At 45.2% G+C, this 19,578-nt stretch overlaps 1 protein-coding gene across 1 annotated transcript in view; it reads right to left on the reverse strand.

Annotated features, from left to right (window-relative positions):
- LOC124034565 (unconventional myosin-Ih-like) overlaps nt 1-19,578 on the reverse strand; it is a 40,263-nt gene that overhangs the window by 10,274 nt on the left and 10,411 nt on the right. Inside the window, exons 8-20 of the mRNA XM_046347929.1 lie at nt 19,446-19,559; nt 19,269-19,340; nt 18,970-19,089; nt 18,803-18,870; nt 6,573-6,678; nt 6,270-6,350; nt 6,025-6,116; nt 1,700-1,794; nt 1,505-1,551; nt 1,187-1,267; nt 753-858; nt 452-569; nt 57-170 (exon numbers count right to left, since the gene is read on the reverse strand). Coding sequence (XP_046203885.1) covers nt 57-170; nt 452-569; nt 753-858; nt 1,187-1,267; nt 1,505-1,551; nt 1,700-1,794; nt 6,025-6,116; nt 6,270-6,350; nt 6,573-6,678; nt 18,803-18,870; nt 18,970-19,089; nt 19,269-19,340; nt 19,446-19,559 — 1,214 coding nt within the window. The remainder of the gene's footprint in view (nt 1-56; nt 171-451; nt 570-752; nt 859-1,186; nt 1,268-1,504; nt 1,552-1,699; nt 1,795-6,024; nt 6,117-6,269; nt 6,351-6,572; nt 6,679-18,802; nt 18,871-18,969; nt 19,090-19,268; nt 19,341-19,445; nt 19,560-19,578) is intronic.

Below are 19,578 nucleotides of genomic sequence, written 5' to 3' on the forward strand. Positions count from 1 at the left end.
AGATTTGTAAGAACCAATCTAGTGGAGGAGAAATTAGTTGCCCAAACTGCTCTCACCTGCCCATTTTGTACTCATCTGGCAGGTATCCCAGGTGCTGCACCAGCACTTCCACTCCTTCTGCAGCCACTCCTCTCCAATGGGGCCAGGTGGCTGGGCATAGGGGCTTGTATCTGGAGGTGGATCACACATCACCTCATTGTCCTAGATGTACAGTATTTGGAATGCCTGTAATGCCTGTGCTTGTTTGTGTTAAAATGCAACCCAACGTTCCCCGAGGGGACAGAATAAAGAAATTAATTAATTATTTGATATCAACAGCTCAAGTAAAGTCAAAATCTCTCAAAGATTCTAGTCGAATCATTTGCCGATGAAGCCTAATGTTATAAGGAAAATATTATTTCTACAAAGTAATCAATGTGGTCTACTAAAGCAACAAGTTCTGTTGGCTTACCTCTGCAGAAACAACTCGTAGCGTCGTCGGTATGCAAAACCTGCCCGTCTGACCCTAAGGTGTTCCATCAGCCCCAGGTACTTCACTTGGTGCCGAACCAGCACGTCGTCAAAACGACCTGAAGCATGTGTGTTTGTGTACGTGCCAAAAAAAGGGAGAGAAAAAGACACAAAGGGGAAAAAGAGAGAGAGAGAATGAAGGAGCAATTGCTTCATAAAACACAGTTGACAGATTGAAGTTTGGAAGTACCACCAGCTGGTGATGATATTGTGCACGTGGCGGAGGTCAGAGGGTCTCTCACCTGGCTGTTTGGACTCGTTGGATTTGAGGCAGCGCACATACCAGGGCTCCTTAGACATGAGGATGTCTGTCAGTCCCAGCAGACTGCTCTTAAACTGGCTAGCAACCTACAGAGAAACAGGCCTGGGATCAGTTGTAGAGTCCCCCGACAGTTTATCTGTCAAATACACATGGATGATGGACCACAACAGGCTGCCAGTGACAGAGGTAAATGACGATCAAATGCTGCATAAGGGGACAATAAATAATCCAATATAAACACAGAGACATCTATTACTTTTCTCAGTTGTCTGTCATTCTGAAAATGGTGTGTTCCTATCCAGCTATACTGTACAATATGTTATACTATTGAGGCAGTGTACAAGTAAAAAACTGTCATTGTGACTTCAGGGGGACAGATGGAAAAGTGGTGGGGAAAACTTGGTGAGCTCTCACCGTCTCTGGTCGTCGCCTGCTATCTGACTCTGTGGAAGCAAAGCACTCTCTGACTATGGCATTTTTTGACTGCCGCATCACCTGTGTACAGACATACACACACACACAGTGGATACTCAAAACCAATTGGGCAAATTCACTGCATTCCCCTCCTCTTGTATTATTTACAGAACTTCAACAGGAGTAAATAATTAAGGAACCAATCGAAAAGAGTCCCATTCTCTACCCCCTTCCTTCCTTCCTCCCCTCCTTCCTTCCTCCCCTCCTTCCTTCCTCCCCTGTCTCACATAATCCATCAGTAGAAACCTGCAGACTTACATCTTTGATGTTTCTGTATAACATGTCATTGTTTTTGTCGATGAACCCTGGGATGACACAAACAACAACATGCAAGAAAGAGTGGTGAGTGAGAAGGGACGTGAGAGTGGCAGTGAAATCTACTAGTAGGACATGTAGGGACATTGAGGAGCAGGGTAATGCCACCATTGGGCCTGAGACCATGGGATACCTTACCCACAACGCCATAGGTGACCTCCCCAGCATAATGCAGAAGGCGAAAGTCGCCCCGATCCAGCGTCTTACGTATCTTCTTGTCAGACAACTTGTGCCTGCAGTCAATGAGAGAGAGAGAGAGAGAGAGAGAGAGAGAGAGAGAGAGAGAGAGAGAGAGAGAGAGAGAGAGAGAGAGAGAGAGAGAGAGAGAGAGAGAGAGAGAGAGAGAGAGAGAGAGAGAGAGAGAGAGAGAGAGAGAGAGAGAGAGAGAGAGAGAGAGAGAGAGAGAGAGAGAGAGAGAGAGAGAGAGAGAGAGAGAGAGAGAGAGAGAGAGAGAGAGAGAGAGAGAGAGAGAGAGAGAGAGAGAGAGAGAGAGAGAGAGAGAGAGAGAGAGAGAGAGAGAGAGAGAGAGAGAGAGAGAGAGAGAGAGAGAGAGAGAGAGAGAGAGAGAGAGAGAGAGAGAGGCAAATAAAGACAGAGCCTAAGCCTTTTTACTTTGTCGACTCACAGGTTGGGAATACCACTTAAAAAGATGGGAGGCCTGTAATTTTAATCATTGGTACACTTCAACTACGACAGAGAGTTGAGAGAAGAAAAAAATCCAGAAAATCACATTGTAGGATTTTCAATTTAAAAAAATGCAAATTATGGTGGAAAATAAGTATTTGGTCACCTACAAACAAGCAAGATTTCTGGCTCTCACAGACCTGTAACTTCTTTAAGAGGCTCCTCTGTCCTCCACTCGTTACCTGTATTAATGGCACCTGTTTGAACTTGTTATCAGTATTAAAGACACCTGTCCACAACCTCAAACAGTCACACTCCAAACTCCACTATGGCCAAGACCAAAGAGCTGTCAAAGGACACCAGAAACAAAATTGTAGACCTGCACCAGGCTGGGAAGACTGAATCTGCAATAGGTAAGCAGTTTGGTTTGAAGAAATCAACTGTGGGAGCAATTATTAGGAAATGGAAGACATACAAGACCACTGATAATCTCCCTCGATCTGGGGCTCCACGCAAGATCTCACCCCATGGGGTCAAAATGATCACAACAACGGTGAGCAAAAATCCCAGTACCACACGGGGGAACCTAGTGAATGACCTCCAGAGAGCTGTGACCAAAGTAACAAAGCCTACCATCAGTAACACACTACGCCACCAGGGACTCAAATCCTGCAGTGGCAGACGTGTCCCCCTGCTTAAGCCAGTACATGTCCAGGCCCGTCTTAAGTTTGCTAGAGAGCATTTGGATGATCCAGAAGAAGACTGGGAGAATGTCATATGATCAGATGAAACCAAAATATATCTTTTTGGTAAAAACTCAACTCGTCGTGTTTGGAGGACAAAGAATGCTGAGTTGCATCCAAAGAACACCATACCTACTGTGAAACATGGGGGTGGAAACATCATGCTTTGGGGCTGTTTTTCTGCAAAGGGACCAGGACGACTGATCCATGTAAAGGAAAGAATGAATGGGGCCATGTATCGTGAGATTTTGAGTGAAAACCTCCTTCCATCAGCATGGGCATTGAAGATGAAACATGGCTGGGTCTTTCAGCATGACAATGATCCCAAACACGCTGCCCGGGCAACGAAGGAGTGGCTTCTTAAGAAGCATTTCAAGGTCCTGCAGTAGCCTAGCCAGTCTTCAGATTTCAACCCCATAGAAAATCTTTGGAGGGAGTTGAAAGTACGTGTTGCCCAGCAACAGCCCCAAAACATCACTGCTCTAGAGGAGATCTGCATGGAGGAATGGGCCAAAATACCAGCAACAGTGTGTGAACACCTTGTGAAGACTTACAGAAAACGTTTGACCTCTGTCATTGCGAACAAAGGGTATATAACAAAGTATTGAGATAAACTTTTGTTATTGACCAAATACTTATTTTCCACCATAATTTGCAAAGAAATTCATTCAAAATCCTACAATGTGATTTTCTGGATTTTCTTTCTCATTCTGTCTGTCATAGTTGAAGTGTACCTACGATGAAAATTACAGGCCTCTCTCATATTTTTAAGTGGGAGAACTTGCACAATTGGTGGCTGACTAAATACTTTTTTGCCCCACTGTACATTTAAACTCAGTTTTTCTGACAGTCAATCTGAGTAAAAATACCCTGTTTTAGGCCAGTTAGATCACCACTTTATTTTAAGAATGTGAAATCTCAGAATAATAGTATAGGGAATGATTTATTGCAGCTTTTATTTCTTTCATCACATTCCCAGTGGGTCAGAAGTTTACATGCACTCAATTAATATTTCCTTTAAATTGTTTACCTTGGGTCAAATGTTTCGGGCAGCCTTCCACAAGCTTCCAACAATAAGTCTGATGAATTTTGGCCCATTCTTCCTGACAGAGCTGGTGTAACTGAGTCAGGTTTGTAGGCCTCCTTGCTTGCACACACTTTATCAGTTCTGCCCACAAATGTTCTATGGGATTGAGGTCAGGGCTTTGTGATGGCCACTCCAATACCTTGACTTTGTTGTCCTTATGCCATTTTGCCACAACTTTGGAAGTATCCTTTGAGTCATTTGCAACCAAGCTTTAACTTCCTGACTGATGTCTTGAGATGTTGCTTCAATATATCCACATAATTTTCCTACCTCATGATGCCATCTATTTTGTGAAGTGCACCAGTCCCTCCTGCAGCAAAGCACCCCCACAACATAATGCTGCCAACCCGGGGTTCACAGTTGGGATAGTGTTCTTCGGCCTGCAAGCCTCCCCATTTTTCCTCCAAACATAACAATGGTCATTATGGCCAAACAGTTCCATTTTTGTTTCATCAGACCAGAGGAATTTCTCCAAAAAGTACAATCTTTGCCCCATGTGCAGTTGCAAATCGTAGTCTGGCTTTTTCATGGCGGTTTGGAGCAGTGGCTTCTTCCTTGCTGAGCAGCCTTTCAGGTTATATCGATATAGGACTCGTTTTACTGTGGATATCGATCATTTTGTACCTGTTTCCTCCAGCATCTTCACAAATCTTCCTTTGCTGTTAATCTGGGATTGATTTGCACTTTTCGCACCAAAGTACGTTCATCTCTAGGAGACAGAATGCATCTCCTTCCTGAGTGGTATGACGGCTGCGTGGTTCCATGGTGTTTATAATTGCGTACTATTGTTCGTACAAATGAACGTGGTACCTTCAGGCGTTTGGAAATTGCTTCCAATGATGAATCAATTTTTTTCTGAGGTCTTGGCTGATTTAAAAAAAATGTTCACATGATATCAAGCAAAGAGGCACTGAGTTTGAAGGTAGACCTTGAAATACATCCACAGGTACACCTCCAATTGACTCAAATGATGTCAATTAGTCTATCAGAAGCTTCTAAAGCCATAACATAATTTTCTGGAATTTTCCAAGCTGTTTAAAAGCACAGTCAACTTAGTGTATGTAAACTTCTGACTCACTGGAATTGTGATACCGTGAATTATATGTGAAATAATCTGTCTGTAAACAATTGTTGGAAAAATTACTTGTGTCATGCACAAAGTAGATGTCCTAACCAACTTGCCAAAACTATAGTTTGTTAACAGGAAACAGGAGTGGTTGAAAAACGAGTTTTAATGACTCCAACCTAAGTGTATGTAATCTTCCGACTTCAACTGTATATTTTGGTCTCAAGGTGCAACTTCGAAAATTTGTTTGTGCATCAGCCATTTTTATTTTGTTATGTCAGTCACTCAATTAGCCATGTCAGCTAACAATCTTTAGATCGGTAAGTTAGTCTAGCTAGTTATCTTGGCCAAATAGTGACCGGGCACACAGGGCACGTGCCAAGGGCCCCTGACCTCTAGGGGGCCCCCAATGATTTTGTTAGTCACTCTCACTCAGATATCATTTACATGGCATACTGTAAGTCATGGCAAAATGTGAAGAATTGCAGGAAATTTGCTGTAAAACTAAAAACATTCTCTCCACCTCATGGCAAAATGGTTAGAATTTCTGGAAATTAGCTGTGAAACAGATGTATTTTTGGCACCATGGCAAAATGAGTAGAATTATATGAAATTTGTTGTGAAAATTAAAAATGTTCTCTACCCCATGGCAAAGTGTACAACTGCAAAAAATCTTTAAAAGAGCAACATTTTCTATCCACCCCATGGCAAAGTGTGTGGAATTTCAGGAAATTAATTTTAAAATGAAATGTTCTCTCTCCGCCGTCAAGAAGGGAGCCACCAAAATGTTTTGCCTGTGAGGTGGGGGTGGTTAGGGATTTGAACTTAAGTGATAAGGGAGGTTGAAGTAACGCTGTTGTATATCCGTGAGAAAGGTTGTGTGTGGTCAACATGTACATATGCAGGACTGTGGTTCGGGAGCGAGGGAGATAGTTGAACTCACGTGATGAAATGAGGGTGACTGCCCATTTTCTCCTCAAGCTTCTCCAGAAATGTGAAGTCAGTGGCCTCTCCAGGCCTCAGGCATTCTTCATCCTGAGAAAGCAACAAGATCATCCCTTTCATTTCAGCCTATGTCCTTCCCAAGAGCAATAGGATGCATCATGTTACTAATTTACTCTATGGGTTGAGTCCTGATCAAACGTAGTGCACTAGATAGGGATTAGGGTGCCATTTGTGTGTCCTCACCAGTACTGAAATGATGCCCCGGTGTTTCTCCTCCACTAAGTCACAGATAATCTTATTGTTGAAGAACTGCACAGGCTCCCACTGAAGACGAAAGTAAATAGGTGATGGGAAGATATGTGAGTTACGGGAATAATACCTAAGCCAAACTCAGCATAAACACATAAGGCATTGCAGGATGCAACAGTAACTATAACACCAAAGTAATACTATGACGAGGTACAAATGACAATATTACACATGTTGACTAAATAGAACCAGATAGAATAGGATAGATAAATATCCGTGTGGAAAAATTATGTGTACCCCAATGCCCTCTGCCTCGTATTCCTCCTGCTCCGACTTCAAGGTCAGCTGGATAAAAAGCTGCTGCAGTTTCTCGTTGCAGTAGTTTATACAGAACTGCTCAAAACTGGAATGGACATACAACAGATAACAATTGATGTGCACCTTAAAATGTAGCCCACCAGTTTTCTACAATTTACTGCACAACCTAGTTCCACCCAGAGCTATACAGTGCATTCGGGAAGTATTCAGACCAATTCCCCTTTTCCACATTTTGTTATGTAACAGACTTATTCTAAAATGGATTAAAGAAAAAAATGTTCTCATCAATCTACACAAAATATCATGTAACGACAAAGCAAAACCAGGTTTTTAGAAATTATTGAAAATGTATTAAAAATAAAAAACAGAAATACCTTAACTTAATTATTCAGACGCGTTGATAAGAGACTCGAAATTGAGCTCAGGTGCATCCTGTTTCCATTGATCATCCTTGAGATGTTTCTACAAGTTGATTGGAGTCCACCTGTGGTAAATTCAATTGATTGGACATGATTTGGAAAGGCACACACCTGTCTATATAAGGTCCCACAGTTGATAGTGCATGTCAGAGCCAAAAACAAGCAATGAGGTTGAAGGAATTGTCCGTACAGCTCCGAGACAGGATAGTGTCGAGACACAGAACTGGAGAAGAGTACCAGAACATGTCTGCAGCATTGAAGATCCCAAAGAACACAGTGGCCTCCATCATTCTTAAATGGAAGAAGTTTGGAACCACCAAGATTATTCCTATTTTTTATTTTTTTATTTCACCTTTATTTAACCAGGTAGGCTAGTTGAGAACAAGTTCTCATTTGCAACTGCGACCTGGCCAAGATAAAGCATAGCAGTGTGAACAGACAACACAGAGTTACACATGGAGTAAACAATTAACAAGTCAATAACACAGTAGAAAAAAAGGGGAGTCTATGTACAATGTGTGCAAAAGGCATGAGGAGGTAGGCGAATAATTACAATATTGCAGATTAACACTGGAGTGATAAATGATCAGATGATCATGTACAGGTAGAGATATTGGTGTGCAAAAGAGCAGAAAAGTAAATACATAAAAACTGTGGGGATGAGGTAGGTGAAAATGGGTGGGCTATTTACCAATAGACTATGTACAGCTGCAGCGATCGGTTAGCTGCTCAGATAGCTGATGTTTGAAGTTGGCGAGGGAGATAAAAGTCTCCAACTTCAGCGATTTTTGCAATTCGTTCCAGTCACAGGCAGCAGAGTACTGGAACGAAAGGCGGCCGAATGAGGTGTTGGCTTTAGGGATGATCAGTGAGATACACCTGCTGGAGCGCGTGCTACGGATGGGTGTTGCCATCGTGACCAGTGAACTGAGATAAGGCGGAGCTTTACCTAGCATGGCCTTGTAGATGACCTGGAGCCAGTGGGTCTGGCGACGAATATGTAGCGAGGGCCAGCCGACTAGAGCATACAAGTCGCAGTGGTGGGTAGTATAAGGTGCTTTAGTGACAAAACGGATGGCACTGTGATAAACTGCATCCAGTTTGCTGAGTAGAGTGTTGGAAGCAATTTTGTAGATGACATCGCCGAAGTCGAGGATCGGTAGGATAGTCAGTGTTACTAGGGTAAGCGTGGCAGCGTGAGTGAAGGAGGCTTTGTTGCGGAATAGAAAGCCGACTCTTGATTTGATTTTCGATTGGAGATGTTTGATATGAGTCTGGAAGGAGAGTTTGCAGTCTAGCCAGACACCTAGGTACTTATAGGTGTCCACATATTCAAGGTCGGAACCATCCAGGGTGGTGATGCTAGTCGGGCATGCGGGTGCAGGCAGCGATCGGTTGAAAAGCATGCATTTGGTTTTACTAGCGTTTAAGAGCAGTTGGAGGCCACGGAACGAGTGTTGTATGGCATTGAAGCTCGTTTGGAGGTTAGATAGCACAGTGTCCAATGACGGGCCGAAAGTATATAGAATGGTGTCGTCTGCGTAGAGGTGGATCAGGGAATCGCCCGCAGCAAGAGCAACATCATTGATATATACAGAGAAAAGAGTCGGCCCGAGAATTGAACCCTGTGGCACCCCCACAGAGACTGCCAGAGGACCGGACAGCATGCCCTCCGATTTGACACACTGAACTCTGTCTGCAAAGTAATTGGTGAACCAGGCAAGGCAGTCATCCAAAAAACCAAGGCTACTGAGTCTGCCGATAAGAATATGGTGATTGACAGAGTCGAAAGCCTTGGCATGGTCGATGAAGACGGCTGCACAGTACTGTCTTTTATCGATGGCGGTTATGATATCGTTTAGTACCTTGAGTGTGGCTGAGGTGCACCCGTGACCGGCTCGGAAACCAGATTGCATAGCGGAGAAGGTACGGTGGGATTCGAGATGGTCAGTGACCTGTTTGTTGACTTGGCTTTCGAAGACCTTAGATAGGCAGGGCAGAATGGATATAGGTCTGTAACAGTTTGGGTCCAGGGTGTCTCCCCCTTTGAAGAGGGGGATGACTGCGGCAGCTTTCCAATCCTTGGGGATCTCAGACGATATGAAAGAGTGGTTGAACAGTCTGGTAATAGGGGTTGCGACAATGGCGGCGGATAGTTTCAGAAATAGAGGGTCCAGATTGTCAAGCCCAGCTGATTTATACGGGTCCAGGTTTTGCAGCTCTTTCAGAACATCTGCTATCTGGATTTGGGTAAAGGAGAACCTGGAGAGGCTTGGGCGAGGAGCTGCGGGGGGGCGGAGCTGTTGGCAGAGGTAGGCGTAGCCAGGCGGAAGGCATGGCCAGCCGTTGAGAAATGCTTGTTGAAGTTTTCGATAATCATGGATTTATCGGTGGTGACAGTGTTCCCTAGCCTCAGTGCAGTGGGCAGCTGGGAGGAGGTGCTCTTGTTCTCCATGGACTTCACAGTGTCCCAGAACTTTTTGGAGTTGGAGCTACAGGATGCAGACTTCTGCCTGAAGAAGCTGGCCTTAGCTTTCCTGACTGACTGCGTGTATTGGTTCCTGACTTCCCTGAACAGTTGCATATTGCGGGGACTATTCTGTAGCGGTATTTCTTAAGAGAGGGGTAAAGAAAGATTTTGTTCGGGCGCCAGGCAGGTATTAACCCTGCCAAAAGGAAAAGAGTAGAATAGAGAGAGTACCACTACCAGACCCACACACATCAGCAGAAGAGACTGCCTAGAGTGTAGCCTGTTTACCAGATAGCCAGTGGAGAGAAAAAAGAATACACACCATATAAAACCCACATCACAGCACAGGGGTAACCCAAACAAGAATACCTCATACAATAATACTAATACTAATAATGGCAGAGCAATTCAACAGCAACTTCATACAAGAACGAACCCAGTCATCAATATCGGATTTGCAATAATCTGTATTATTTTCTAGTGGGTGAGTGCAGAGGGTATGAATGTGGGGGTGTTCATCGACACAACAAAGGCCTTAAAAATGTCCACAGTCTTCACGGCCACATGTCATTAGTACACCCCACCTCAACAGTTCACATAATATACAGCTTGCAAGTAACCTACTAAAATGTCCATCCAAATACTTCTGGCAGGGAAATAATAGTCCAGCTCTAATGAACTTCAATGGGCAGTGCATTTAACAAATAGAGAGTCTGTTGCAGGGTAAAGCACTGGAATGAGAGCGAAGAGAAAGAGAGAGAAAAAGATCAATCTTAGCTGTGGTCTTCAGGCCTGCCGGTGTCTGACTGTCCGATGGTTTGTTGGTTTAAGCTTCGCAACAATGTTGCTGCTAATCCATGCGATCCATAACGGGCGCGGTCCCAAACAAAAACAACCACGATCTAAAGCGATCACACCGATGATCGAGTTAAATACTTTATAAACTTCAAACGCTGAAAACAAACAAAACTTCTGCAGCACACACAATCAAACTGTCGCGCCTCCCAAGAGCTCCTCCCCAAACAGCTGAACAAGCTCTCTTTATTTCCTCCTTCCTTACTGCTCATGCGCTCTTAAAGTGGCAGCGCACGGTGAAGGCTCCGAGCAGATTTCGCCACACTCCTCCCCCCATGAAAAAACAATGCCTGTAGAAACAGAGAGGATGCAGGCATTGACAGGTTCATGTTCCTGCTACACAAAACCAGGGAAGTCCTCCTCATCCGAGTCCTCCACGAAGAGGTCCTGCAGGTGTTGCTTTTGCCTGCGATCCAGCTCTTCTGCCGTAGGGTAGCAGGGCTTTAGGTCAACAACATGCACTGTCCTGACATCTTCCCCAGTGTCCTCCAAACAGACCAAGTAGTTCACTGGTCCCAACTGCTGCACTACACGGTATGGACCTTTCCATCTCGAAGCTAGCTTGGCAGTGAACTTCTTAGACGCCTTTGACAGATGATGTGAATGTACCCAGACACGAGACTGGGGTGGAAAACACACATCTCGTCTATGTTTGTCATAGTTTCTCAGCTGTCGTTGTTTGGCTTTGGTTTTGCTGGCCTCCACTCTGGCTAGCAAGGTGTGGTGGTGTTGTACGGCATCAAATGCTGGGCAGTCAGGTGAAACATTCGAACTTTGCAAGACCCTGTCCATCGGACCTTTTAGTGGTCTTCCCAGGTGGAGTTCGGCGGGAGTGACCCCAGAAGTCTCCTGCACGGCAGAGTTCAGTGCAAAGCGAAATTCAGGGAGATGCTGATCCCACCTTGTGTGCTGATCCCCCACGAATGAAGCAATCATCCCCTTCAGGGTTCGGTTTACCCTCTCGGTCAGGTTGGTCTGAGGATGATAGGCTGTGGTCAACTTGGCAATTACACCCCAGTAGGTACAGAGCTCTTTGTAGATTCCTGATATGAACTGCGGACCTCGGTCAGAGAGGATTTGGTCTGGAATTCCAAATCTGGTAAAAACCTCCCTTCGCAAAATTAGAGCAATGGCTGATGCAGTAGCTTTGCGGAGGGGAAACAACTCCACCCAGTGTGTGTAGTAGTCCACTACCACCAATAAAAATTCATTCCGTGTCCCCCGGCTGGGAGGAAAAGGTCCCATGAGGTCAATTCCCAACATTTCATTTGGATGGTTCACCACAGTCTGCTGCATTTTCCCGGCAGGTCTGCCAATGTCTGGTTTGTATTTCTGGCAGACTTCACACTGCTGTACAAACTTCCGGGTATCAACCCACATGCCTGGCCAGTAAACCACCTCTTGTAGTCTTCGATAAGTTTTAAAAACTCCAAGATGGCCACTCATGGGATTGTCATGATAAGCTTGGATTATCTGGTCACACAATGTAGAGGGAATGAAGACGCGATAATGCGTGCTGTGTATTCCATCTCCTCTTGGAGTTTTTCGATACACTTTATCCTGAATTATGCTATACTTATCATTGAAGTGACTCTTGGAGTCTTCTTCAGACAGACTCTTGTGGATCGCCATGATGGCAGCATCCTTCTGCTGTGCTCTCCATACACTCTCATCATCCAGAGGAAAGGAATCATCCAGACATTTAGCGGTAGTATAAGTACTGCACAAGGGAGGACAAACATTGGCAGTCTCTGTAATCCGAGAAAGGGCATCTGGTACAACGTTCAGTTTTCCTTTGCGATACTCAATGATGAAGTCAAACTTCTGCAGTCTGATAGACCAGCGAATAAGACGGCTGTTGGTCTTGCCTGATGCCAGAACCCACTGCAGAGCAGCATGGTCTGTGACAACGGTGAAGATCTTTGCCTCCAAGTAGTAGCTCCATTTCTCCAAAGCCCAGACCACAGCGAGGCACTCCCTTTCAGTCGTTGAATAATTCCTTTCGGCTGAATTAAGGGTGCGACTTGCATAGGCAAGAACTTCTTCTGTTCCAAGTCCTGTTTGTTGAGCCAAGACTGCTCCAAGTCCTGTTTGACTTGCATCCGTGTACACAATGAAATGAGCATTCAGGTTAGGATGTCCAAGCACTGGAGGAGTAATTAGACTGTTTTTGAGTGCTTCAAATGCACCTTGGCATGCAGGGGTCCATTGGAATTTCACACCTTTCTTCTTAAGGTGGTTGAGAGGTTCAGCTACCTTTGAAAAATCAGGCACAAACCTGTGGTACCATCCAGCCATACCCAGAAACCGCTGAACAGCCTTGAGGGATGTGGGAATGGGGAATTCCTGCACGGCTGCAACTTTGGCTGGATCTGCATGGATGCCTTCAGCATTACCCACATGACCAAGGAACTTGAGTTCTGGCAGACAGAAACGACACTTCTTCAAGTTCAAGGTCAAACCTGCAGCCTTTAGTCTGTCGAAGACGGACTGAATGTCTTGCAGATGATCCGCAACAGAGGAGGAGTAGATTATGATGTCATCCAGATACACGAGACAATTTCTACCCCTCAGATCTCCCAGGACAGTCTCCATCAACCGTTGGAAGGTTGCTGGAGCATTCTTCAAACCAAAAGGCATGACTTTGAAGGAGTACAAACCAGAAGGGGTGACAAAGGCAGTCTTGTCCTGACTAGCGGGATCCATTGACACCTGCCAATAGCCACTGTTCAGATCCAGATTACTAAAGATGGATACTCCTGCCAGAGATTCCAGTATGTCATTTATGTTTGGTAGAGGGTAGGCATCGCTTTCTGTTATGGCATTTGGCTTCCTGTAGTCCACACAGAATCGATATCCACCATCTTTCTTAGGAATCAGGACAACCGGAGAAGCCCATCCGGAAAAGAAGGTTCCACAATTCCATTCTCCAACATGCTTTTAAGCTGTTAATTGAGAATTGCCAGTTTGGCGGGGGACAGCCTGTAGGGACGCTGCTTAATGGGGACCTCATGCCGGGTATAGATTTTGTGTTTGAAGACGGTTGTACGGCCAAGTGTAAGAGTACAGACCTCACTGTTCACGTCCAACATCTGGGAGAGCTGCCACCTTTCATCATCCGACAGATATGCCTGTTCCACTGCTTGTTTGTTTTTGCTCTCGGATAGAAGGGGGGTACGGCGGTAATCAGGGTGATAGTTGGGTTCTCAGACTTCACTGGTGGAACATGTTTTTGTCTTTGTCTCTTTATAGTTTCTCTGTCTCTGACTTGAGCTTGTCCGGACTCTGCATAATGTAGCAGGCTCCAACCTGAAATCAGTGCATTACCAGGTTGAAATGGATGAGGCTGGGAATAGTCAGAGTGTAGCCGATAGGAGGGTTCGGACATAGAGATGGTCAGTCCACTGAAGAACAGGAAGTCTAGGCCAAGGACTACAGCAAATGCAAGGCTTAAATCTGCAAGTATTGCCACAGGAAGGTTAATAGTCTCACCATGCAGTTGTATTATTATACTAATCCAGCCCAAGGGGGTGGTAGGTTCTCCATTGGCCAAGGACAATGGTCCCTCCTCCCATGTTCGTAGCTCCTCATGAGGTAATGCCATGTTCTGCCACAGGGCCTCTTGCATCAGGGTGTAAGATGCCCCTGTGTCGATTATGGCCTTCCCTCTCCAGTTCCTAACAGTCAGAGGAACCAATAGTAGTTGCGGAATAGGAATAAGACCGCTAGCTGTGCTGTCTAAAGGCTTCATGGTGGGCATTAAGGCTGACCCAATTGTATGCAAGCCACCACGCCTGTGTAGACTTTCAGTCTTCTGTCCTTTCTGACCTTTTCCTGAATCCTGATGCTGGACATAGAGCGGGCAAGAATCTGGAGGATGTTGGACTTTACACCTCCAACACATAACTGGAATTTTGTCCTGGTTCTTGGGTACAAATATCTGAGACGGTTTAGCCCCAGGAGAGTTCTGGGTATACTGGGATGAGGGAACGGTGTTTTTAGTTTGGAGGTGGTGCTTCCAGTCCTTCTCAAACTGAGTCCCAAGACGCACCAGATCATCCACATTCTGCACACGTTCTCGAAGTTGACTAGCAAGGCGGGGAACCATGTTCTTAAGAAGGAGTTTGACCATCTCCTGCTCAGTAATGTCAGCCTTCCATCTCCTACATAGAACTCGATAGGAGAAGGCAAAGTCCCGTATTGGCTCTGCTTCACCCTGGACTCTGTTACGAACACGTTCCGCCAGTTCATCCCCATAGTCCTCTGAAAGGAAGGCTAAGAGGAATATTTTTTGAAACTCCTCCCAGGTTGACACATGTTCACGGGCTATCTCCCACCAGTCTCTTGCTGTACCATGGAGAACACTGCGGAGGGTGGCAAGAACCTCCAAGTCAGTAAGGGGCCGGATAGAAAGAAAATCATTACACTTAGATAAGAAAAACAGTGGATCAACATCATCTTCTGGACTTCCAAAAGTGGGGAAAAGTAGTTTTATAGGGAGGGAGCGCTCTATAGGAGGCATGACAGTGGCAGAGGGAGTTCTGTTTAACAATATCTTCAGAGGGGGTTTTGTAGTGCTACCTGTTCCTATTCCCTTACTGGCCAAGCCAGTGGCAGAGGTAAAACTTGAGGGAGGTGCAGAAGATTTGTCCAGAAGGGAAAAGCACTGCATTACCTCCTGGTGCAGCCCTTCCAGTTGAAGGTCTGTGGCCTTCTGTGCTTTTTCCATCTCATTAACGGTGTCCTTTTGAGTCTGTTCAATCAAACATCGTAGTTCCCCTGTGAGAGAGTTCTTCATGTCCTCCAGAACTTCCTTCAGATAAGAACACACTCCCTTCACAACAGAGGCCGACTCCTCTTCTCTCCGTTTTTGTTCCTCCTCAAGAAAGATTATGACTTGATGATGGTTAGTTTCCATTTGTGTTTTGAACCGATGCAGTTTTCCTTGAATATCCTGCTTCAGAGAATCTTGCAAATATTTCTGTCTCTGAACAATTTGTTGTTGGTTTTCTCCATTTGACAGGGAAGGTAATCCAACCTCCTCTGCACATCTGTCTGATGAGCCTCCACACATTCACTGAGTTTGCGAATGGCATTCTCCTGCATTGTCAAACTATGATTGGTGTGTGTCCATTGATGTTCCAGTTGTCCAGTGATCACAGAGACACCTCTCCCAGTCTCTCTGGACAGGGTAACCGGAAGGGTTTGAGGGGAGGGTAATGGTGGAGATGTTATAGGTGAGCCAGAAGCCTGGGGATTAGGGGCAGTGCTATCCAACTCCATTAGTTCATCGAGTCCTTCCACAATGAAAGAATCCCGAACATGATTACCATCAGGTGTGTCCACATTGACACAGTATGGGGTTCCAACAAAAGACATGATTCAACCTTGTGTGGATGGTGTCATGGGTGTTTCTCTTCAAGTCCCTGTTCGGGCGCCAATTCTGTAGCGGTATTTCTTAAGAGAGGGGTAAAGAAAGATTTTGTTCGGGCGCCAGGCAGGTATTAACCCTGCCAAAAGGAAAAGAGTAGAATAGAGAGAGTACCACTACCAGACCCACACACATCAGCAGAAGAGACTGCCTAGAGTGTAGCCTGTTTACCAGATAGCCAGTGGAGAGAAAAAAGAATACACACCATATAAAACCCACATCACAGCACAGGGGTAACCCAAACAAGAATACCTCATACAATAATACTAATACTAATAATGGCAGAGCAATTCAACAGCAACTTCATACAAGAACGAACCCAGTCATCAATATAGGATTTGCAATAATCTGTATTATTTTCTAGTGGGTGAGTGCAGAGGGTATGAATGTGGGGGTGTTCATCGACACAACAAAGGCCTTAAAAATGTCCACAGTCTTCACGGCCACATGTCATTAGTACACCCCACCTCAACAGTTCACATAATATACAGCTTGCAAGTAACCTACTAAAATGTCCATCCAAATACTTCTGGCAGGGAAATAATAGTCCAGCTCTAATGAACTTCAATGGGCAGTGCATTTAACAAATAGAGAGTCTGTTGCAGGGTAAAGCACTGGAATGAGAGCGAAGAGAAAGAGAGAGAAAAAGATCAATCTTAGCTGTGGTCTTCAGGCCTGCCGGTGTCTGACTGTCCGATGGTTTGTTGGTTTAAGCTTCGCAACAATGTTGCTGCTAATCCATGCGATCCATAACGGGCGCGGTCCCAAACAAAAACAACCACGATCTAAAGCGATCACACCGATGATCGAGTTAAATACTTTATAAACTTCAAACGCTGAAAACAAACAAAACTTCTGCAGCACACACAATCAAACTGTCGCGCCTCCCAAGAGCTCCTCCCCAAACAGCTGAACAAGCTCTCTTTATTTCCTCCTTCCTTACTGCTCATGCGCTCTTAAAGTGGCAGCGCACGGTGAAGGCTCCGAGCAGATTTCGCCACAATTCGATGCTATTGCAGTCCGCCACAGGATGTTTTTGTGCTGGTCGAGGGCAGTCAGGTCTGGAGTGAACCAAGGGCTGTATCTGTTCTTAGTTCTGCATTTTTTGAACGGAGCATGCTTATCTAAAATGGTGAGAAAGTTACTCTTAAAGAATGACCAGGCATCCTCAACTGACGGGATGAGGTCAATGTCCTTCCAGGATACCCAGGCCTGGTCGATTAGAAAGGCCTGCTCACAGAAGTGTTTTAGGAAGCGTTTGATAGTGATGAGGGGTGGTCGTTTGACTGCGGCACCGTAGCGGATACAGGCAATGAGGCAGTGATCGCTGAGATCCTGGTTGAAGACAGCGGAGGTGTATTTGGAGGGCCAGTTGGTCAGGATGACGTCTATGAGGGTGCCCTTGCTTACAGAGTTAGGATTGTACCTGGTGGGTTCCTTGATGATTTGTGTGAGATTGAGGGCATCTAGCTTAGATTGTAGGACTGCCGGGGTGTTAAGCATATCCCAGTTTAGGTCACCTAACAGAACAAACTCTGAAGCTAGATGGGGGGCAATCAATTCACAAATGGTGTCCAGGGCACAGCCGGGAGCTGAGGGGGGTCGGTAGCAGGCGGCAACAGTGAGAGACTTATTTCTGGAGAGAGTAATTTTCAGAATTAGTAGTTCGAACTGTTTGGGTATGGACCTGGAAAGTATGACATTACTTTGCAGGCTATCTCTGCAGTAGACTGCAACTCCTCCCCCTTTGAGCTGGCCACCCGGCTAAACTGAGCAATCGGGGGAGAAGGGCCTTGATCAGGGAGGTGACCAAGAACCCAATAGTCACTCTGAGCTCTAGAGTTCCTCTGTGGAGATGGGAGAACCTTCCAGAAGGACAACCATCTCTGCAGCACTCCACCAATCAGGCCTTTATGGTAGAGTGGCCAGACAGAAGCCACTTCTCAGTGAAATAGCACATGACAGCCCACTTGGAGTTTACCAAAAGGCACCTAAAGACTCTCAACAAGATTGTCTGGTCTGATGAAACCAAGATTGGCCTGAATGCCAAGCGTCACGTCTGGAGGAAACCTGGCACCATCCGTACGGTGAAGCATGGTGGTGGCAGAATCATGCTGTGGGGATGTTTTTCAGCGGCAGGGACTGGGAGACTAGTCAGGATCTAGGGAAAGATGAAAGAGGCAAAGTACAGAGAGATCCTTGATAAAAACCTGCTCTAGAGCGCTCAGGACCTCCGACTGGGGCGAAGGTTCAACGACCCTAAGCACACAGCAAGACAACAGGAGTGGCTTTGGGACAAGTTTCGTAAGGTCCTTGAGTGGCCCAGCCAGAGCTGGGACTTGAACCCGATCGAACATCTCTGGAGAGATCTGAAAATAGCTGTGCAGTGACACTCCCCATCCAACCTGACAGAGCTTGAGAGTATCTGCAGAGAAGAATGGGAGAAATTCCCCAAATACAGGTGTGCCAACCTTGTAGTGTCATACCAAAGAAGACTCAAGGCTGTAATCACTGCCAAAGGTTCTTCAACAAAGTACAGAGTAGGGTCTGAATACTTATGTAAATGTAATATTTCAGTTTTACATTTTTAATTCATTTGCAAAAATGTCTAAAATCCTGTTTTTGCTTTGTCATTACGGGGCATCGTTTGTAGATTGAGGAGGGGAAAAAATATTGAATCCATTTTAGAATAAGGCTGTAAAGTAACAAAATGTGGAAAAAGTCAAGCGGTCTGAATACTTACCAAATGCACTGTATATATAGAGTTCGGACAACTTTTAAAACACACGCAATGTTGATGCCATTGAGCTTTCAGTTGATCCATTCATGACAAGTATTTGGATTCTACTTTTAATTCGAGAGGTTCAGTTTCATAGCTTTGTTCAAAATTAAGAAAATTCCATAAACTGCTATTGGTCATATTGCCCATGGGGAGCTAACATGGCTGCCATATGGAATTCTTTGATTATACTGTATTATATTATACTAAACCACAATGTACTAACTCTAAATATATGGCTCTAGTTCCACCTACCTGTTGACATAGAAAACCTCAAAGCCATATATGTCAAGGAGACCAATAACCGTCTTCCTTGATGGTTCCTGTCAAAAAAGGTTTCAGGAAACAGTGGTCAGTCACACAGATCATCAGGGCTCCCGTTTCATCTTGACATGAGCTTGTCACTTACAGTATCTGCTAACCTTATTCTCCATGGAATCATTGACCTTATTGACCAGCCAGGTAAAGGTGCGTCCATAGATGGCTTTGGCCAGGGCATCTCTGGCATAGATGGCATGGTCCACTGTGAACGGGCTAAGCACCTGGATGGTGATTAAAAAAGGAAAACATTACATAATACCAAACCTGACAAGAGTATGCAAATTCACATCTGATTGAAACAGCTGAAATCATGAATGAGAAAGAGTACTGGGTTTACCACTAGTAAGTGCAGTTAATTCATAATTAATTAATTCAGTCAGTCCCCTCCTCCCTCTCTCACCTCATCTGTTTTGGCCTCAATCTTCCTGTATGTCAGCCCCTCCTGCAGTACTTGAACATTAATTCCCAGCAACTACAGATGATCACACGCAACACAAAGTCAGCAAAGTGTAGACTGTGGTCTTCAGGGCTTTGGCATGGTGTCGTTGCAGAGTGTCCAAGGAATAACAAGGCTTACTATTGACACCCAGCGGAGTTCTGTGTTCTTGTTCAACGTGGCGTAGCCTTTGCTGTCAGCTTCAAACTGCACATTCCCTAAGTGGAGGACGCTTGCTATGATCCCAAATAGGTGCTGCAGAGAATGCAGACAT

Source organism: Oncorhynchus gorbuscha, linkage group LG04 (assembly GCF_021184085.1).
Source record: "Oncorhynchus gorbuscha isolate QuinsamMale2020 ecotype Even-year linkage group LG04, OgorEven_v1.0, whole genome shotgun sequence".
Lineage (NCBI taxonomy): Eukaryota > Metazoa > Chordata > Actinopteri > Salmoniformes > Salmonidae > Oncorhynchus > Oncorhynchus gorbuscha.